The following is a 23,022-nucleotide window of genomic DNA, read 5'->3' as shown; positions in this document are numbered from 1 at the left end:
AACTTTCAAAAAAGAAAAGAAAAAAAAAAAAAAAAAGATGATGGAACGATCACAGAGACTTAATATTTTAAACCTGTGCAAAATTCAGGCTAAACGGTACACTGAGAACTCAATTCAATTAGTATGACCACTGGGTACTCCCAGTTCCTTTCCTCTGTGACTCGGTCTGTCACGCACAGAGTAAAGGGAAAGGAAACCGACGGGAGAGGAGAGGACGGCCCCCCACGAGGAACTGAGCACAGGCGTCAGGCCTCGGTCACAGGCCAAATAAAAAGGATCGGAAGAGGAAGAACAGCAGCAGAGATGGGTTTAAATTAGAAGAGCCTGGAAGGGACTCTTCAGTTGTCACATTCACCCTTAAGAGACTGACTGAGAATTGCTCAACCTGGGTCAGACAAACAGTTTGACGAAAACAGACTGAAAAGAGTATGTTTGGTAAGTCATTCAGAATTTCCTAACACTTTGAATTACGCATCAAAACCTACATGCTCGCCTCCACAGATCACGGAAAAGAAAGAAAAAAATGCTAAGAGAATGGTCATGCAGGTCAGAAAGTCGATCCCTTCCTGTCGCCTGCCGACCTCTGACTCCACGTGCCAGCTTCCTCCCTCCCAGACCCTCCGCTGCGCCCCAACCTTCCAATGCTCTCTCACTCCTTTGGTTGTGGCAACAGAAAGGAGCTTCAGGACTGAGTCCGTGTGGACCACAGAACCTGCTTTCCCTGGATCGTGCGCGGCCTGCCTGCCAAGTTGGTCTAGTTAGCGCCTTACTTTTCATGGTGCCTTCCTCTTCCTCCTCCTCCGCATTGATCACCATGGTGCCCAGCTGGGACGGCAACGTGTCGTCGTGCTCGATCATGGTATTGGCTCCGTCACTCATGGTGCTGGCCACGCGGACGGTGCCCATCTCGTCCCCGGCGGCTCGGACCATCGTGCCAGAATCCATTTCATCCTCCTCCTGGAAGAGGATGAAATCTCAGATGAGGGCTAATTTGATCAAAATCTTACAGGGTTTCTGAATTACTCTTATTCATCTTGGTGCAAATATTTCTGATGTGACACTTAGATTCTAAACCCACCACGTAGAACCGAGAGCACTCTTTTTTTTTTTTTCACACTGAAGTATGGTTGATGTACGACACTCTATGTGTTACAAGTGTACAATACATGGATTCACAATTTTCACGAGTTAGACTCCATTGAGAGTACTCTTAACCAAAGAAGATCATAATTTATCCACATGAGAGCTGCACATCCAACCCTAAAGGGCCCTTTCCCTCTCCCCTTCCCTCTCTCCTTCTTAATAACATGTTGTAACATTGACCCAAGGAGCTGAGTGCATGCTCTTGGGATCTCAAGGGTGTGGGGGAGTCTCTAAGTGTAAAAATCTACCTATTCAGTATGGCTCCCAGATTCTCCAAATGGGTAAGGAAAACTCAGACTCAGCCCTGAGCATTCTCTCTCCTGAATAAAAAGTTAAACTGAAGAAAAGATATGGAGGCAAAAGAATAAAATGTGGAAGTGCCTCAGGAAGCACTGTGCGAAGAACAAGCACAGATCCAGCAAGCCTCCAGCAAGCCCTGGTCCCGGAATGGACAGAGTCACTCGAAAAGAGTCTCCAGCTCCAGATGGATCCTACATCCCCAACTCATCTCGCCTGGCCGGTAGTCATGAAATAACAAGCATGAACACCCGAGGCCCACCACACTGCCTGCCACTCACTGAGTTTTCTTCATCGTCCTGGTCCACCTCCCGCTGCTGGGCTTCCTGGCGTTTCAGCTTCACGTCCATGGCTTCGTTAATTAAGTCCCGCAGTATGGACACTCCTTTGGCACTCTTGACAAATGGGTGCTTCAATAAGAAAGTGGAAGATGGTTCATACGGTAGAGTGCCAAACACTGCCTGGCACACAGCAGGTACTTGATTTCTGTTCAATCGGCCAGTGAATCTGTTTCTCTTTATGGTTTGGACAACAGCTAACTCATACTCGCTTTATAACTGAGCAGATGCATTCAGGCTTTACCCATCTTTTTTGGCTTGGCTAGAATGTTTCCTCCATTTCTCTGTGCAAACTCTAGGGATTCTCAGCAGGCTACTATCGCCCCCTAGAGGAAGTTCTGTAAACATGCTGGGAGCTTGTTTGGAGAACACAAACTACGTGGAAGTGGGACAGGGGGCAGGGACACAAGCGATCCTGTGAAGTGTGGAACAATCTTATACAGCATTGAACTGTAACACATTCTGCACATCTTTCAAATGTGTCAGAGAACATATACACTTTGATAAGTAATACTGAAAAATTTTTGGGTGATTTTGGGGGGGGGCTTCAATGGAATTGAGACATTGTTTAGAAATCACTGAATAGTTTATTCATCCTGTTTATTCTTTCTAGTCAATGTACTATAGAATTTCCAACTACGGATTTAGGTAAAAAGGATTTTAGTGCCAAAGTGCAGTTCCTACAGAAATACTAAAACTGGTCACAAATATGTAACAGATGTAGGCCCAATATTATTCAATCTGCAAAGATGCTTGGGAATACTGCTGACTTTCATTTATAGAAATGGCTTAAAGTTTTTAATATTAATACCATCTTACGTTTGTATTACTGCCTTTTGTGACACAAATGATAAGAAATCTATGCTATGAAAGTTATGTCTGGAAATTTGGGGGGGGGGGGTTGCCTGCTGTTTTCCACACTTATTCTGACATTTGTCCCCAGTGTTCCTCTTTGCAATCACCACCCACCAGAGAATATGATTTCCAAGGTCTTTGCAAGTACTCTAGATATGTACAATAGCCTCACCATGTGGTGGGATAGAAATACAGGAGGTATCTTTTCCATAAAACTGCATCAGCACCCCAGCCAGGTAGGAAAAGAATTCATCACTACTCTCAGAAATAAGACGCAGCTCATTTGCAAGAATATCAAATTTCCTTGTTCTCTCTACTGAGAACGTCTTTAAGATCATTTCTCTACCTTATATATAAATGAGTCTGCTCTGCTATTACTTGACATTACATTTATGTCAGTGTCCCCTCCACTCATTTTCCTGGGTTTCTTGAAGGAAATGCTTTCTGTTCTCTCTGCTCTTCAATCTAAACTCATTTGTGATGCTAGGTACAGGTGTCTAATTACTTTATTATGTCTATAAGTTGAAAAGCTGGAGCATTTCTATATGGACACATATTTTATTATAAATTATTATCCTTATATTTCTCCATCACATCACACGCATTACATTGATTCTTTTTAAATTATGGATATAAGTAGATTTTATCATCTAGGAGTTTCATGCCGGAAAGGTAAGGAATGTTTAAATAAAATGTATTGGTTATAAAAAGGGGGCACTGGGTCTGATGTGACTGAAAACCGTTATTGGGCATGGCCTGATATAACAGCAGATATTCATCAAATCCGTAATATACTGTATCTCCGATATGTGTAAAGAACTATTCGAAGTTACACATATGATATCACTTAATCCTAACATATGGGACAGGTACTTTACCTCTACTGTATAGACAGAGAGGTGCGGTTCCTTACTCAACGTCATAAAGCCAGTACGTAGAGAGCCAGGACTCCAACTTGGGCAACTGGGCTCCAGAATCCAAGCTCCTAACCACGAAGGATGCTGCCCGCCAAACCCCACCCATTCTTCAAAGCCCAAGCACAGAGGTTACCTCCTCCGGGAAAGCATTCCTCGTATTTCCAGTCCAAAGTGGCCTCTTCCCACCCTGAGTTACAGCAGCACCTACCATTAATCCCAGTTCTTTGTCAGAATTGGGGACACTGAATCACTCCTGCTTTGGAATCAAAGAGACTACTTAGGTCCCATCCTGGCTCTGCTGTCTACCAGCTGAGTGGCTCTAAATGATTAACCTCTCCAAACCTCCATTTTCTCACCTATAAAAATAAATAATACCTATCTCTCACAGCGTGTATGTGATGATTAAATGGCATAATGTGGGAGTTCCCTGGTGGTCTAGTGATTAGGATTCAGTGCTTTCATCTCTGAGTGCTTTCATCTTTCAGTAGCTCCATCCCTGGTCTGGGAACTGAGATCCTATGTCAAGCCACTGCAGCCATGGCCAAAAATTAATGAATTAATTAAAAATTAATCAATGGCATAACATGCAAAGTATGCACACAGTAGGTGCTCAATAAATGTCAATTCCTGCTTTCTAATTCCCACAGAGCACTGTATTTTCTTGCATTATTGTCTTGTTCAATGATCTCCCATTCTTTTCTATATCTTTTCTAAGCATTCACATTTAAACCTGCCTAGAGGCAGGGAATATCTTATACCTCTTACCATCTCCATGTAGGTGGGTTAACAGCATCTTTTGGTCAGCCTGTGAGTGAAACCGCTGCACCCCAGGCTGATTCCTACCTGGAGGAGTTGAGTGGCCGTGGCTCTCTGCTCAGGGCTCTTTACAAGACACTGCTTCACAAAATCCATGAAGCTATCTGACCACAGTTCTGGCTTTCGGAATGTGGGAGGTGGGTTGGTAGGAATCATGAAGATTGCCTAAAGAAAAAAAAAAAAAAAGATTTGGCAAAGTGAAAGTGATGCTCCAATAAAAATATGACTAGAAATACATTGGAAGTTTGATGAAATGGTTTTTCTCTTCCCCACTATAAGCCCCCAAATTGCAATGAAAGTCTGAGTATCTCAAAGAAGGAAGTTATGACAATTAGAGAAGCTGATAGAGCTCTCCTTCCCCCTCTTCCTCTCTCTGCTTTCCCTCTCTCTCTCTCCCTCTTTCATCTGTACTCTCGTCCCATAAACCTCACGATATCCAGCAAGCTTTTTGGGGGTTTTGCTGACCAAAGTACACTGCCACTCAAAGTGAAAAGGCAAGACCAAACATCAACATCTTGAAGAGAACCCCAGCCCTGTAGCTGTCAAGTTTTCCTCTTCCCTAAAAGTTACCACCACCCCTGGATATAATAAGTGACTGCAGAGTTCCCATTGTGGCACAGCAGAAACAAATCCAGCTAGGAACCATGAGGTTGCAGGTTCGATCCCTGGCCTCCCTCAGTGGGTTAAGGATGCGAGGTTGCCGTGAGCTGTGGTCTAGGTCGAAGACACGGCTCGGGATCCCGCATTGCTGTGGCTGTGACATAGGCCAGAAGCTACAGCTCCGATTTAACCCCTAGCCTGGGAACCTCCAGAAGCCGTGTGTGCGGCCCTAAAAAGCAGAGAAAAAAAAAAGTGACTGAAAGGAGGTCATAAAGCTAGAAGTCCCCCAAATCACAAGAGAGTCATCAGCCTCCAAGCCACATTAATTCTACATACTTGAAAAAAAATTGGCCTACTACATGGCAATTAAATTCTACTATTTCCAAAAAAAATAAAACTATAGGAAATACTGTAGGTTCAGTTCCAGACTGCTGCAATAGAGCAAATCACATGATTTTTTCGGTTTCCCAGTGCATATAACAGTTATGCTTCCCCTATACTGTAGTCTACTAAGTGTGCAATAGTTTTATGTCTAAAGAAACAATGTATATACCTGCATTAAAAAAAATAATGTATTGCTAAAAATGCTAACCATCATCTGAGCCTTCAGTGAGTTATGATCTTTTTTTGAAATAGTAACGTCAAAGATCACTGATACCATATCAAATATATCAGCAATGGAAAAGTTTGAAATATTGCGAGAATTACCAAAATGTTGCCCAGAGACGTGAAGTGAGCAAATGCTGTTGGAAAAATGGCACCAACAGACTTCTTGATGCAGGGTTGCCACAAACCTTCAATTGTTAAAAGCAATAAAGCAAAGTGCAATAAAACGAGGTATGCCTATATTATTTATCATGTTTCCAATAAAAGAAGTACAGTTTCTAGAAAAAATAAAACTCTGCAATAAGCAGCTTACATTATATTCATTCAATCTAAAAATATAACCAGTAAATCTTCCCATCCTTCTCCACTTCTGCCCCCTACAAAGACGGAGCTTATCTTTGAGCACACGAATACTTTATTTTGTATATACATTATTTTCACACAAATACTTTAAAAAAAAACTGTTAGGTCTTTTGACAGAAGGACTACTTAATCAGAGGAGAGGAGGAGCTGGGATGGGCAGTCTGGAGAGGACTATGGAGCCCTTGAAGGCCGGGTTGAGCTCTTGCAACAGTGCTGTGACGAGGGGGGTTCTGTGGTGGCTGAAGCCTGGAAACTGCTTAGCTATCAACACAGAAGGAGTTTCAATGGAGAATGACTCTATGCGCCCTTCATACTCCACAAGCGGATGGAGCCTGGAAAGCACAGAGCCTCCAGAACTCACTCATGTAAGGACGAGACAGGAAAAAGACAACAAATGAATCAGGCTGGGTGTTAGTGACATGAGTTCAAAAAAACAGTCTGCTTTCCTCTTAATACTATTATAAGAAAAACAGAAAAAACACTGCAATAAGCAATAACTGGTACTTGGTGAATACGGAATCGTGGAGACTGGGAAAGTGCTAAGCCCACGCCCCTGTATGAAGGTCAGGACTGCTCCTCAGCTCCAGTTAATGCTGTTATATTAAAACGCGAGAACCTGAACTATTAAAAACACACACAATGCACAAGTCAAACCAAGCATTTCTTGGCCCATGTCCTGCCAGAGGGCTACGAGTACACAATCTTTGGAATGGAGAGGAGTGGATTACACTTGAATTCATAAGTGACTACAACTAGTGGAAGTGTACAACTGGAGTCTAGACTGACACTTATCAACTATTTAAAATTAATTCATTTATTGTTTGGTACCTAACCAAGTAAGTCGCTGAACCAACCTTCTAATGATCACTGGTAACTAACCACCCCGCTGATATTCTGTCCATGTTCTTACCCTCATTGGATGGATATCGGCATACGGCGGCTTTCCTTCGGCCATTTCTATGGCAGTGATTCCCAGTGACCAGATGTCTGCCACACAGTTGTACCCTATTTCCTGAATCACTTCTGGAGCCATCCAAAATGGTGTCCCTATCACTGTATTTCTTTTGGCCATGGTATCCTAAAATAGAAAGGAGGAAGATCAACACCAAGCATTAAAACTACTGGGAAAGAGAGTCCTGTCTAAACCAACAAGAAGACACGTCTTGGACTTGAAATACACACAAAAACCATATTAAAGAAGCATGATCGATCAAGCAGCCACAAAAGAAATTCAAATGACATAAACATGTAAAAGAGTCTCAATTATTTAAACATAAAAATAACAATCAATTAATAAAACCACTAAAATGAAATTGACAAAAATTAAAAAGATTAACAATAACTAGTACTGATAATAGGCAATTTGGCAACATTTATAAAATTTAAACGTCCATATCCTTTGACCAAAATCAGTTTCTGAGAGTTCCTGCTGTGGCGCAATGGAGTAAGAATCTGACTGCAGTGGCTCGGGATGCTGCAGAGGCACGGGTTCGATCCCTGGCCCAGCTCAGTGGGTTAAGGATTCGGCATTGCCATAGCTGTGGCTTGGATTCAATCCCTGGCCCAGACACTTCCATATGTCACAGGTACAGCCATAAAAAAAAATCTGTTTCTAGAAATGTGTCCTATGTATAAGTACCCCAAGATATATGCATAAGTATTTCAGAAATATTTGTAATAGAAAGGAGAAAAGAAAAAGGAAACAACACGAATTACCAACTAAAGGCACCAAGTTAAGTACAATAAATATCCACACAATGAAACACCACATTAAAAAAAAAGGAGCTAGGAGTTCCCGGCATGGCTCAGTGGTTAACAAATCTGACTGGGAACCATGAGGTTGTGGGTTCGATCCCTGACCTTGCTCAGTGGGTTGGGGATCCGGCGTTGCTGTGAGCTGTGGTGTAGGCCAGCGGCTACAGCTCCAATTGGACCCTTAGCCTGGGAACCTCCATATGCCACGGGTGTGACCCCAGAAAAAACAAAACAAAACAAAAGAGCTAGATACATTTTTTTTTTTTTATTTTATTGCTGCCTCAGCAGCATATGGACATTTCTGGGCCAGAACTGAATCTGATCCACAGCTGCAAACTACACCAGAGGTGCAGCAACGCCGGATTCCTTTAACCCACTGCACTGGGCCAGGGATTAAATCCATGCTTTTGCAGTGCCCTGAGCCAGTGCAGTTGGATGCTTAGTCCACTGCACCACAGCAGGAACTCCTAGATACATTTTTCTGACATGGGAAAAATGTATGAGACACACTGTGAAGCAAAAATATTAGATTCAAAATTACATATAACATAGCCTTGTCTTTGTAGAAGAAAAGTAATGATCAGAACAATAAATTTAAAAAAAAATAACCAATAATAATAAATATTGCTGTTATATGGATAGCGAAAAAATCTCCAAGGAATATACATCAAACTATTAACAACAGCTCTATCTAGAAGACAGAATCACTAAGGACTTTTACTTTCTATCCTGCATATTTCTGTAACACTTGGATGGATTGTGTGAGCATGTACTACATGTGAAATCAAGAAATGAAAAAGAAAAAAATATATGTGTGTACATTCATTTGTCCATATATAATTTCTTTTTATAATATACATGTTTTATATAATATTATATACATTAGTGGAGTTCCCATTGTGACTCAGTGGTAACAGCAAACCCAACTAGTATGCATGAGGTGGCCTCGCTCAGTGGGTTACAGATCTGGTGTTGCCATGAGCTGTGGCATAGGTCGCAGACACAGCACGGATCCCAAGTTGCTGTGGCTATGGTATAGGCTGGCAGCTGTAGCTCCAATTTGACCTCTAGCCTGGGAACTTCCATATGCCGTATAAAAAAAAAAAAAAGAAGAAGTATGAAGCCAATTTGGTTTCCTTGGTAAGACTGTAATTGAGATAATATTAATACACTATTATAATATAATAGTATAATAATATATTAATAATAATATTATTATTAATAGTATATTAATATTAATATAACATAATAATTTATAACAATATTACAGTTTACTTATGTGTTAACAAAAGAATCTTTTTAAGGGCCCACAAATCACAATATGGAATGAGTTACCAAGTTTTTTTCTTAAACATCAAAGCGATTTCCGTGCTGTTGCAATACCTATGGAACTCCCTAACATGTTCTAGGAAGATTTAAAACTCTTAAAAATGAAAACTGTATATAATACCAGCTCTAAACAAACAAATGATATATTTTTTCCTACGACCCAAGAAAACCGATGTATAATGTTGTTGCAAATTTTAGTATGTATCTGTCCAGAATTCTATTTTTCTACACATATTTCACACATACTTCTGTGTTTTACAAAATCAGATAATTTTAGGCTTCCTGTTTTGAAAACATGTTTTTTTCACTGCCATGTACTACTGAGGTAGGAGGAAAATCAGGAGGCTGCACTTTGGAACCAAATGTGGAGAGTGATTTCAATGAAGTGACCGCTACCTGAAGGCTGAATGAGATGACATTATGTCTTATTCAACGAAAGCCATTTAGATTTAATTTTTCTTCCTTTTATAAATGTGATGAGGTAGCCCAACAGAATTTAAACTTCTGCTCTATCATTTCTTGTCTTAGTTTTTATTCTTATCAAAGGTAAACAAAGTTAAACTAGGGGCCCTGAACTCTAGGAAAGGATCTAAAATTATCTACCAGCGCTTTAGTATATTCCTTAATATTTTTTGTACTAATACAATTAAATCAAATATTACATTTTAATAGATAAGTAAAAGGAATTGCTTCTCAAGACAGCTGAAAGTTACCAACACAAGTAACATTGTGGAGTTCCCGTCGTGGCGCAGTGGTTAACGAATCCAACTAGGAACCATGAGGTTGTGGGTTCGATCCCTAGCCTCGCTCAGTGGGTTAAGGATCCGGCGTTGCCATGAGCTGTGGTGTAGGTCGCAGATGCGGCTCGGATCCTGCGTTGCTGTGGCTCTGGTGTAGGCTGGCAGCTACAGCTCCGATTCGACCCCTAGCCTGGGAACCTCCATATACCACGAGAGCGGCCCAAGAAATAGCAAAAAGACAAAAAAAAAAAAAAAAAAACAAGTAACATTGTTACTTACTGTAAGTTGACCTGCTACCCCAAAATCTGCAAGTTTTGCATGTCCTTCTGTATTTAGCAAAATATTTCCTGCCTTGATATCTCGATGTATTTTTCTCATAAAATGAAGGTATTCCAGTCCCTTAAGTGTTGATTGTAATATTGTAGCTATTTCATCTTCTGTTAACTGGAAAAAAAAAAAATGAGAAGTTAAAATTCTATTTGTTTAAATCAGCACATTTTGAAAAAGGAAAACAAATTTAGACCCAAACTCCTTTCCTAGAATATAAATTTAAGATCTCATGCAACGAGTGAACAGCATTTGACAGCTTATAATACTATCACTATGCTGACCACTCCTAAAGTTATATTTCCAGCCCAGATCTCTCCCCAAATATCAGATTCATATATTTGCCTATACAACACTTCCAAATGAATACCTAACAAGTATCATAAGCATAACATGTCCAAATCGAATTCTTCATTTTTACCATTCTCTTACCCTTCTCACCACACACCTGTCTACTCTACTCTTCCCACGCTTCTCTCTCTTAGTAAAAGGCAGTTTCATTCCTCCAGTTGCTCTGGCCAAAAACCTTGAGGTCACCTTTGCTCTTCTCTGTCTTCAAAATATATGCAACTATATCCTCTGTATTTACCCTAGTCCAAGCCACCATCATGTCCTGCCTGAGCTTTTCTAACAATCTCCTAACTGGTCTCACTGCTTCTGCCCTTGATCCTCTACAATGTATCTTCCACACGGAAGCCATAATGCATCTTCTATAATGTAAGCCAGCTCTGCTCAAAAGCCACCAATGGCTTCCTAAGCTATTCAGCCGGTCCTCACCAAGGTCTTAACATGACCTGGGTTCTGGCCACCTTCATCCTCTTCCACTTTCTACCTTGCTTGTCCTGTTTCAGCCATGTAGGTGTCTCTGATCTTCCTCGAACACTAAACATGCTCCCACTTCCGGGCCTTTTCAACTGCTGTTCTCTCTCCCTGCGATGCCCTTCAACCAGATTTCTGTGTAAGTTGCTCCCTTACTTCACTGTCTCTGCCCAAATGTCGCCTCAGCAGAAAATCAGAGCTCCCTTCATTCCTAAATCATTCTCTATTCCCTTACCTTACTTATTGGTCAAGGTAGCATTATCACCAGCTGACACTCTGTACATGATCTGTATACCTATTTATGTGATGTCTTCCCTTTTAGAAACATAAGCGCCATTAAAAGATGTATTTGATTTGTTTACTATTGAATCTAGCACCAAGAAAGCCACCTGGCACACAGTAGGTCTTGAAAAAATATTTGCTGAATGATGATGAATGAATGTAAGCAAGAATGGTGGCAATCAACAAAGAATATCTGATCAGCCCGGTGGTGACTTTGTGCTGATCCAAACCCAGTCCTAAACAAACTCAATCAACAAACTCTCTATCGGCCCCCTTTATGACAAACAACTCACATTTAAAAGGAAATATGCTGTGGTGAAAAAAATATGGGATGTGGGACTAGAAAGACCTAGTTTTCACTCCTGGCTTTACTTTCTAGATGTGTGACTTACGTAAGTTATCTAATGTCTCTTAGTTTCTCAATCTATAAAACAGACAAATCACCTTTCTTCAAGACTGTCAAGAGAACCAACCAAAGGGATAACTATGGTGGGGAGAGATCAAATGGGAAGATGGGATTAACACATACACATTACTATATATACAATAGGTAACTAACAAGGACCTACTGCATAGCACAGGAAAGTCTACTCAAGGCTCTGTAATAACCTATATGGGAAAAAAGAATGGATATGTGTATATGCATAACGGATTCACTTTGCTGTATACCTGAAACTTATACAACATTGTAAATCAACTAACTCCAATAAAAAAAATTTTTTAAAGAAACTCCATAACACACATTAGCTGCTATTATGAAAGGTTTTAATGAGTGATATATGCATAAAACTCATTAAAAGTATTCAGTTATAGAACCAAAAAAAAAAGGTCATAAAAATCAAATGATATAATAAAGTATATAAGAATCCATGTGGGAGTTCCCGTTGTAGCTCAGCAGTTAATGAACCTGACCAGTATCCATGAGGACACAGGTTTGATCCCTGGCCTTGCTCAGTGGGTTAAGGATCTGGCGTTGCCGTGAGCTGTGGTATAGGTCAGAGACGCGGCTCGGATCCAGTAGGTGGCTGTAGCATAGGCCGGCAGCTACAGCTGCAATTCAACTCCTGACCTGGGAACCTCCATATGCCGAGGGTGAGGCCCCAAAAAGACAAAAAAGAAAAATCCATGTGGTTCAATAACTATTACAGTATCAGTCACCAAATATTTTAAAAGCACCATTGTGAGCCAGACATGTTAAGAACATTAAAAATAGCTAGCATCAGAGTTCCCATCATGGCACAGTGGTTAACGAATCTGACTAGGAACCATGAGGTTGCGGGTTCGATTCCTGGCCTTGGTTGGGGTTAAGGATTCGGCGTTGCCGTGAGCTGTGGTATAGGTTGCAGACATGGCTCGGATCCCGAGTTGCTGTGGCTCTGGTGTAGGCTGGCAGCTACAGCTCTGATTAGACCCCTAGCCTGGGGACCTCCATATGCCGCAGGTGCAGCCCTAGAAAAGACAAAAAAAAAAAAAAAAAAAAAAAAAAAAGACGAAAAAAAAAGGGTAGCAAATATTAAGCATTTAATCTATGCTAGGCACTATCTATCATCTCATTCAATCCTTATAAAAATCAAAAAGAGATAATTAAGCTGAAAATATACACAAGCAATTTTGTGCCAAAGGTCACAGAGCTAATAAATGATGGCACTTTCACTAAAAACCCAAGCGAACTCTATCGGCACAGTGGCAAGTGAGAGTCTGGGGTACCTTCTGCAGCCAAAGAGAACAAAGCTCCTGGCTAGCTTACTGACTCCTTATTCAAACCAAATGAGCTAATCAGTTAAGGTAGCACTGCCCACTAGAAATATAATGTGAGCCACAAATATAACTCTTAATATTGTAGTAGCCACATTTAAAAAAGAAAATGAAATAAGCAAAATTAATTTTGATAATATATTTTACTTCAGCATATTTATCCAAAATATTATCACTCCAATAAACGAAAAACTAAAAATTGTATACATTCTTTTTTGGTAATAATTCTTCAAAATCTGGTATTTTATACTTACAGTACATTTCAATTCAAATTAGCCACATTTCAAGTCCTTAATAACCACAAGGGTTAGTTGACTATCAGGCTGGACAGTATAGAGTCAAAACATTTCCCAAAATAATATGTAATAATTATAGATCAGCACTTAATAGTTAAAAATTACATGAGTATGATAAACTAATATTAAAACATTAAAAAGTATCATCAAATTAATTTTGTTTTTTTCTCATAAAAATTAATTTTGGATTATTTCAAAATACCTGAAACAAAATAACTTACTGCTGCATAAGAGAAATGCTGGAACACAATTTTTAATCCAAAAGATTAATCATGGAAGCTTTGGGACTTCTTAAAATACACCTTATGTTAGGATACTATTCCTAGCTAAAGAACTTAGTATTTAATTAGATAAACATGCTAACTCTGAATAATGTAAATTAAGAAAAGGATATAGTAGGATGGATAATTCAAGTTATAACTGAGTTTATAAAATACTCCCACCTTATAATTTATACGGCACCTCACAACTTAGCAAGTATTTTGACACAATTAAATTCATTTTCAAAATTGTGCATATAGTTAATATAGGTAAAATTATTCCTATTTTTCTTATTAAAACAAAACAAAAAACTGAAGGCTAAATTATCCCCTGATTCTTATTCATTCACAGTCTACACTGTGAATATAACATGTATCACATGACTCTCACTTCTTAGAATCCAGCAGTGGTTTCCTATCGCACTGGGAATATAATTCAAACTCATTATGATGGCCAACAATACCCAACATAGTCTGGCCCTGCCCACCTGCCTCACCTCATCTCCTACAGTTTCCCCCTTACCTATCCCCCCCTCAAGTCACGGTGGCCTTCTTTCCAGCACTTAAACACACCGAAATCATTCCAGCCTCAGGGGTTCTGCACTGGTCATTCGCCTACCTGGCATGTTCTTTTAGAACTCACTGCATTCAAACTTTAAAAACTAAAGGTCTCTGGGTATCCTTTCTCAACCACCTCCTTTCAGAGAGCCCACCAAACACTCATCACTTTATCCCCACGCCTTTTCTTCAGAGCAATTATCACTATCTGGTATTTATCTTCTGGTTCCCTTTAATTTGCTTTTTGTTGCCCTAATAGAAAACATGCTACCATGAGAGCACAGTTGTGGTCTTATTTACTACTGGATCCCCAAGGCCTGGACCAGTGTTCCAGAAACACTTACTGAATGAATAAACAAAAAGTAACTGAACCGAGCCTAGACCCCATGACTCCTAGCTTTCTCCCAGCAATCACAATAAGTGAATCATCTTTCACTGGGCATTTTCACTGAGAAGGAGGACCTTGTGGAAGCTAATCTATGAACTTGCTGGGGAGGAAGGGAAAAACCCAACCAAACTTCAACACTCAGAACTCACTGCTTAACCAAGATTTGATGGCCATTTTGTTTTCCAGGAAGAATTAAGCTGAGCATTTCACTGGATTTTGTTGGTTGGTATTAAAACTGCTTCATATAGGAATTTCCACTGTGGCGCAGTGGGTTAAGGATCTGGCACTGCCACAGCTGTGGCACGGGTCACAGCTGCAGCTGGAATTCGATCCCTGGCCCGGGAATTTCCATATGCCATGCGTATGGCCCAAAAAAAAGTAAAAAAAATTTAAAAAGAAATAAAAAGAAAAGCAGTGGGGGAAAGAAGCATGGAAAGTGGACAGTCTTCTCTCTGGATACAGCACAGAGAGCGTACATGAATAAAAAGCAGAGAAGACAGTGTAAGAGCCTAGCTCAGCCGCATGATTCCAGAAGGTAAACTTACCGTTTTATTTCGTAATCGAATGATATCGGACACAGAACCAGCCCCACAGTACTCCATCACAATCCACAAGTCTGTGTTCTTAAAATAACTGCCATAATATTTGACTACGTGAGGGCTAGAGAGAAACACAATACAAGTTAGTGGAATGGCCTCCAAACAGCTCTAGTAATTCATGCTATAAATACATGAAAATTAATTTCAGCTCCAAAGATCAATTATTCAGAGTTCCCACTGTGGCACAACAGGATCAGCAGCGCCTCTGCAGTGCCAGAAGGCAGATTTGATCCTTGGCCTGGCACAGTGGGTTAAAGGATCCAGTGTCGCTGCAACTGCGGAGCAGGTTGCAACTGTGACTCGGATCTGATCCATGGCCGGGGAACCCTATGTGCCACAGGGGCAGCCAAAAAAGAAGAAAAAAAAAGATTGATTATTCATATTTAAGGTTAAAATGGTCATCCTCTTGATAAGAATGTAAAACAGTACTGATTCCTAGAGGGCAATGAGTAACAATAGTGCAAAAACTGTGTGGGTCCCTTAACCCTGCATTTCTAACTCTACAATTCATCCTAAGAAAAGCAGTACAGATATTCAAAAAGAAATAGTTAACATCATAGTACTGTGTAGAAAAGTGACAATTTAGATACCATCTAGATGTCTAACATTAGGGAGTTTATTGCAATAAGAAGAAGTAATGGTATATCTGTATAATGGAATAACCATGAATCCATGGAAAATGTTATAGAAGAATACTTGGTAATATGGGAAGATATACTAGTTTACCAAAAAACAAACAAAAAAACCACAGGTTACAGAACAGTAAGCGTAGTGGAACTCCAAAAAGAGACACAGAAGGATATGTATACTAAGTAGTACTTAACAACGATTATTTCTCCAAAGGAAAATGTGGTTTTCTTTCCTGTTTTTCTTTGCATTTTTCCCAAGAGGTCACATATACTTTGTAATAAGGAAAAAAAATAAAATCACACTACAATATATCAAAAAGAAAAAATACTCAGGATCAGACTTGGAATTTGGAGTCTCAAAGACAGATTTCAGAGAAAAGTCAAACAACCTTTTAAAACGAAATAACTTGTCCTCTAAAGCTACTAGCTTTAACTAGCTAGACAGTGATCAGGGCTAAATAATATTACATAATACAGTAACTGAAGATGCTAAAACCATCTCAGTGGCATTAACTCTCAGAATTTCAAATGCTCTTTCATCCTTGGGAAACATGCCAATGACAAGGACAGCAGGGAAAAAAACACACATACACACAAAATGAATAATTATGAAGACACGGATAGGTCTCTTAAGATACAGATAGCCACACCTGCTCCCCTTCCCTGTTTCTACAGTATTGGATGCCTCCACAAGACAATCACTGTCAGGAACTTGCTGAATATGTCCTATACAATCTTATATTGTCAACTAGATTTTCTTGTCCAATTTAAGTCTACAAACTCTAAGAGGACCAGCACTCCTTCTTTGTATTTCTTACGGTGCTCAGAACAGAGTATTCTTTATTTCCTCTTTTTTTTTGGGGGGGGGGGGGAATACAGTGGCCTGATGTAGGATCTCAGTTCCCGGACGAGGGACTGAACCCAGCTTTCAGCAGTGAAAGCACCAAGTCCTAACCACTAGACCACCAGGGAATTCCCTGAAATCTCCTCTTTAATTAGAGATATTTGTATATCCTGTTTGGAACATAGTTCTTGCACAGTCTATCAAAAGTGGCAGAAGTCCTGGGTGGAGGAGGGATGGATTGGGAGTTTGGGATCAGCAGATGCAAACTATAATATATAGAACGGATAAATAGTAAGGTCCTACTGTATAGCAAAAGGAACTATATTCAACATCCTGTGGGAAATCACGATGGAAAAGAATATGAAAAAGAATGTATATATATGTATAAGTGAATCACTTTGAGGTACTGCAGAAATTAATACAACATCATACTTCAATAGTTTTGTTTTTTGTTTTTTGTTTTTTTTTTTTTACGTAGCAAGGTTTCAGAGTTCCTGCTGTGGCACAGTGGGTTAAGAATCCAAGTGCAACAGCTGGGGTAGAGCAGGTTCAACCCCCAACCTGGAACAGTGGGTTAAAGGATCTGGTGTTACCACAGCTACAGTGCAGGTCACAACTGTGGCTCAGATTCAATCCCTGGCCAGAACTTGCATAGGCTGCAGGTGTGGCCATAAAATAAAAAAATTTTCAGTGGCAAAGTTTCAGTATACCAACTGGAAAGAGTTTCTACAATGCATTTTATGGACAAGAAAAAGAAAAACTGCTACCACACTCTGGTCCCTCTAATGAAGAAATAGGAGGGTTTTATCTAGCAAGTAACCACAATGGTATAAAGAATAAAAAAAAGGGGGAGTTCCCTTCGTGGCTCAGTGGAAACGAATCCAACCAGTAGCCATGAGGATGCGGGTTCGATCCCTGGTCTTGCTCAGTGGGTGAAGGAGCCAGTGTTACCATGAGCTGTGATGTAGGTCACAGAAGCAGCTCGGATCTTGCCTTGCTGTGGCTGTGGTGTAGGCTGACAGCTGTTACTCCAACTCGACCCTTAGCCTGGGAACTTCCATATGCTGCAGGTGAGGCCCTAAAAGGCAAAAAAGAAAAAAGAAAAAATGAAGGCAGCCCCAAGCTGCAAGACTTTCTCATTCTCCTTTCAACTCCCTAGAGTGGGCACTGCCCCTGTTTCTCACTGATCTAAACTGAGGAAACCAGCTCCACTGCAGTGGCACCACCCCCCAGTGTTGTCATGGAACTTAGGGCAAACCACGTGCTTTTCTGTGGTCGGCTGTTGGCCTGACTTCCTGCTTGCAGCATTTGACAAATCTTAGTTCCTCAAAAAGAAAATACTTAACTACTCCTAGGTGGAATAATTTCTTAAAATTGTGAAGGAAGGATCAGAATAGTAATACCCCAATAAGTGTTCTCTTTCATAAGTCCATTTGATATCCTAAGGTTTCTGGAACTAAAAGCATTTGAATTATCTCGTCTTAGCTGTCTCTGTAGAAATGTTTTCTCAAAAGGAAGTAAAAGAGATCATTATCAAAAAAAAAAAAAAAAAAAAAAAAAAAAAAAAAAAACAAAAGGGCTAGTCAACACCACCTTCTGCCTCTTGCCTCTTCTTCCAAGTTTTGAAAAGGTCTAAACTGAAACAAAACAAAGCAAAACTATGCAAAAATAGAAACGATGAAGATTTAGCTGCTAAAACACACAAACTTTTTCATCATTTTTTTTTCCTGAAAAGAACATGCAGAGTGATTCCCCTGCACTCTCCCTTTTGCAAAATACCTAAGTAAATGCAACTCTGGTGTCAAACTCTAAATAGTCACAGCAAATTCAGATGCCTTTACCTGTCACATTGCTGCATTATAGAGATTTCTTTGATTATTTCCTGCAGGTCCGATTCCACAGGAACTTGCTTAATAGCAACAATCTGACCGGTCTCTTTATGAATAGCTTTGTACACGCTGCCATAGGACCTACGATTGGGGGAAGAACATTTACAAAGTCAAAGCAAGTCAAAGGATAAAAAGCGGTAAAACACAAGCAACTCACAGTTCTAATTTACAACCTTAAGTGCCCCAAACATATGTACTTAGCTACACTTGCAAAATTGAGCCTGCTAAAAGGGCTTTGGGGGAAAATCGTCATGAAGAGAACTACCACAAAACGGCATCTTAAAAAACTTCACATTGCAATTTTACTGACCATATTAGCATGAAACAATAATTATAGCAGCTACCATGTGCGATGTCGGCTGGGCATTTCCTCATCTGCGATTCATCCTTACAAAAAAAGCAATGAGAGGGTCATTATCCCTATTTTACAGGCAAATGAGAAAAGGCTCAGAAAGGTTAAATGACCTGCCCAAGGTCACATAAGTGATACCTAAGTGGTCAGTCCAGGATATGAATCCAGGTGTGTCAGAACACAAAGCCTATATCCTCTCCACATCCATACTGGGGCACAAAAATGGGAGTCTGTTTTCTTGCATTCACTCTAGGGCCGCAAGGTCTTTGAGTCCCTGTGCTCCTCTTACTTGCAATAATACATAAAAGATTAAGAAAACCAAAAATGTAAGCCTCTTTCATGCTAGTGTTAGGTGAACAGAGTACATGCAGATTCTTTTCTGCCCTTTGGAGTTCCCACTGTGGCGCAGCACGTTAAGTAAGGATCTGGCATTATCTCTGCAGTGGCTCAGGTTGCTGCTGGGGCATAGGTTCAATCCCTGGCCCAGAGCAGTGGGTTAAGGATCAGGCATCCTTTGCCTTTTGCTCCATCTTCCCTTAAGCGTTTACTACCAAAACAAATAAAAAGCTTATGTAGCCATTTAACTGGGGGGCTAAAAGTGAAGCAGATTTAGAATTTAAAGACCCAGGATTGGAGTTCTACCGCCACTAGATGTTAGCTGTCATTTACAGACATGTTATTAAGTTTGTGCCTCAACTTTCTTACCTGCAAAATGACAACAATGCTACTTCACAAGACAATTGTGATGGTAAAATGAGAGATCATCATCTTGCATAGCTTATATCTTCACTAAAACCCTGCCTGGCTGTCAGTGAAAAAATAACGAGTAAACCTTCGTATTTCTCAAACATCTGTCTCTTCATACTCTCTTGGTGAAAAAAAGATCAAAATAACAGTGCCACCTCATTCATTAAAGTAGCTGAGTGCTCTAGCTAACAAAATGATGCTCAAGAATTATTTCAAAAAGTCTATAGAAATAGAGTTCCCATTGTGGCTCAGCCATAATGAACCCAACTAGTATCCATGAGGATGCGGGTTCCATTCCTGGCCTTGCGCTCTGGTTAAGGATCCGGTGTTGCCACAAGCTGAAGTGTAGGTTACAGATGTGGCTCGGATCTGGCATTGCTGTAGCTGTGGCATAGGCCAGCAGCTGCAGTTCTGACTCAACCCCTAGCCTGGGAACTTCCATATGCCAAGGGTACAGCACTAAAAAGAAAAAATAAAAAGAAAAGAAAAAAATAAAGTCTATGCAGCACACATAAAAAATTTTCATTTCCATTTCTTCGATCCCTTATATTGGCAAAACTAGAAAAATATTTAAATGTTGCCTAAATTACTTTCTTTTTGACAGAGCAAGGCAACCACTGACCACATGCAGAAGATGCAACCACTGACCCTTCTCCCCTGATATGACAACCCCCGATCGATGAGGGTGGCAAATGCCTGGTCCTAGAGGATATATCGTGGTGGTCCAAGCCAGTCACAGGATTTCTGCCAGTGACTGAACTAGCAGTGAGCCGATGACCTAATTCTGGCCAATGAAATTTGAAGGGTATTCTGCTGAAGAGTTTCTGAGAAAGAGTTTCATCCCTGATAACAGAGAAATACACATGGTGGCCCATTTTTACCTGCCACTTCCTTTCCTGCTTTGGTTACCGACATGTGAGGAATGATGCTTGAAACTAACATGGCCATCTTGAGACTATGAAAATTAAACAAATGTTAAACTATTACCAAGCCAGCAGGCCATTCTGGAAATCTTTCACCCCCGGATTTACTGTCGCTTAGTTATTAAATGTCCTTACTAGTAAACCACGGTTAACTGGGTAATCTGTTACCTTCCTCCAAAATTATTCCTGATACCCCAGGTCCTGTATGTGTGAAAAGGTCTTTATTTCACATTCACCCTGGAATAACTTTTCCTGGATATAGAACTCTTCTTTGACAACGGCTTTTCCTCAGCTTTTTTACTGCAGTTTTCCAGCTTCTTTTGTTGTAAAGAAGTCAGCTGTTACCATTTTTCGTAGGTAATCTTTTCTTTCTGTAGCTTTTAAAATATCCTATCTTTAACATTTCTGTAATTTTACTATACCATAACTTGGAGTCAGTTTTTGGTACTTCAGAAACTTCTTCCACTCAAAGGCATATGTCTTTCTTCAAGTCTGGAAAATTCTCAGCATTATCTTTTTAATTCCTCTCTACCTCTTCCAATCTCCCTCGAGAGTTCCTACTGGGCCTCCTCAGTCAATACAGACTTCCTGGTTTCCAATGCTATATTTCTGTCCTGCATTTTGTGATCAGCCTCATTTCTAGCTCTCAATTCACAAATTCTCTTTTCAGCTTGTCTAGATGACTGTTTCTCCAATTTACTGGGCTTTAGAATTTCAATTATTGTAGTGTTCATTGTCAAGGTTCCCAACTTTTTCTTTTTCATGGGGCCAACTGTTCATGTTTATCATCTCACGTTCTTCTTTTAAGGATGCCAGTCCCTCCTTTTTTCTTTCTAAAAATCAGAGACAAACATTAAATCCCATTTCCGATTGCCCCATTCTTTCTATTTCCTTGGGTGGGAATTCTCCTGCTAATTAGGTCTGCTGATTATCTCCTGGCAGTGGATTTCCTTGTATGGGTTTCCTTTTATTTGAAATGATTCTCCTCGACAAAGCTCACTGTCAGGAGTGTTTCATGATGTCACGATGGTTTGATGGCTCCCTTAACTCAGTTACCTAGGCTGTACAACTTAAACCAGGTCTTGCACTAGGATTTGGGGCTTTGCTCCTTCAAGAAACCACACTGAATGTAGTCCAGGCCCAGTTTCTATAGTCAGACCAGTCCGGCTGCCTTTCCCCAGGCCCTAGGCAAATGATACCACAACTTCATACAGGAAGGCCCACCTACCTCTCAACAAGGACAAGGCATGCTTTACCTCCTCTTACTATTACAGTTACCTTTTTCTATCCCAGGGCTCTAGCTGGCTATGTATCCTTATATCTTAAAACTTAATATTCATTCATTATTCTTACATATTTGAAGCAGAAAGGAGAGGTCTCTGCCTGCACTTCCTCAGCAATCTGGACCAGAACACCCTCTACATCTCTCTATGCTATCCTGACAACAAAGAGACCTCCAACAGCTCATGTATGAACACTTAAGATGCACAATTCCACAGACTGCACTTCAGCACTCATACTCCCTTATAAGCAAGACCCTTAAGATCGGATTCCCTACAACAAAAACTACAGTGATTCATGAATGATAACTGGCAGAGAAAAGAAGATGGTGGGGAAGCAGGTGCTTCACACAAGCGATATGAGGCAAGGATCGATGTAGAAAAACAGAAATGAAACAGTAACTGAGGCTGGATTAACCAGGCGCAAGTCTTAACAATACCACTCACTAGCTATGAAACCATGGGCAGGATGTTTTGTTACTATCCTGTGGGAAAAATTTAAATGAGTCAATGGGTAAAAACTTCAAATGTAATACAAGGAAAAAAGGGGCTAGGCTCAACCCCAAACACTTTCTGAGTGCTGTCCTTTCATCCCGGTCTGGAGCTTTGGCTCTGCTCTGCCATGGATCCACATGATTTCCTCAAAATGCAAAACGGCTGCAGCCTCAGGAATCCAGCGCAATCCTTTAGCTGGAGTTCACTTCACAAGGCCCAAGCCAGTGAGAGTTCATGATCCATTCGTTTTCCAGGACCAGTTAAGGACGGCATGGCGATTTGTGTTTGGAAAGGAGGTGCAGCTTGGGTTTTCCTTCGGAATTTTGCTACTTAAATGAAGGTTGTTCAGGCTCATGACAGAAATCCAACATTTGTGATATCCCTTAAGAAAACAATACGGTGATCAGATGGGAAGATCTGAAGCTTTGCTTGTTTTCTCTCTGGTGATACCTTTACAGGGAAATTTCCAAGATCCTTCATGAAGACACCCATAGATCTAAAACATAATTTAAAATAATTATAATTAGGCTTAGTTTTTCCTTATTTTATATTTCTGATATAATCTCTAGCTGTAGTTTTCTTTTGACATTCCCTGAAAGCAATCAACCCAAAGTTCCCTTTAAGAATACCTAAATATGCTTGAAGACTTAACTTTGATTTGACATAAGATCTGAAAAATGCTTCAGTTGATGCATTTAAAAATAAAATAATAATAGTTGCCATTTACTGAGCATTTATAAGTGACAAGCACTGTTCTAAGGACTGACTCCCATTATCTCACATAATCCTCGACATGACTCTATGAAGGAGATACTAACAA

General features: G+C 40.2%; 1 protein-coding gene across 3 annotated transcripts in view; it reads right to left on the bottom strand.

Moving 5' to 3' along the window:
• The window catches only part of STK4 (serine/threonine kinase 4), an 89,289-nt gene that overhangs the window by 58,925 nt on the left and 7,342 nt on the right, over positions 1-23,022 (bottom strand). For 2 of the 3 annotated variants that reach the window (XR_014832416.1, XM_021077859.2), the window contains exons 3-9: positions 18,358-18,486; positions 14,990-15,104; positions 10,039-10,203; positions 6,846-7,013; positions 4,394-4,531; positions 1,722-1,850; positions 771-957 (exon numbers count right to left, since the gene is read on the bottom strand). Coding sequence is in view for 2 of the 3 variants with exons in the window: in XM_021077859.2 (XP_020933518.1) it covers positions 771-957; positions 1,722-1,850; positions 4,394-4,531; positions 6,846-7,013; positions 10,039-10,203; positions 14,990-15,104; positions 18,358-18,486 (1,031 nt within the window). In the remaining variant the exon portion in view is untranslated. Of the gene's footprint in view, positions 1-770; positions 958-1,721; positions 1,851-4,393; positions 4,532-6,845; positions 7,014-10,038; positions 10,204-14,989; positions 15,105-18,357; positions 22,699-23,022 lie in introns of all 3 variants that reach the window. The other variant, XM_021077860.2, reaches the window with a different exon arrangement.

Source organism: Sus scrofa, chromosome 17 (genome assembly GCF_054392235.1).
Source record: "Sus scrofa isolate SSC_HxYL_T2T_F1_AM1 chromosome 17, Sscrofa_HxYL_maternal_Yorkshire_Landrace_v2.0, whole genome shotgun sequence".
In the NCBI taxonomy this organism is placed as follows: Eukaryota; Metazoa; Chordata; class Mammalia; order Artiodactyla; family Suidae; genus Sus; species Sus scrofa.
The sequence above is the reverse complement of the archived record's forward strand: the minus strand, read 5'-3'. Positions and strand labels throughout refer to the sequence as shown.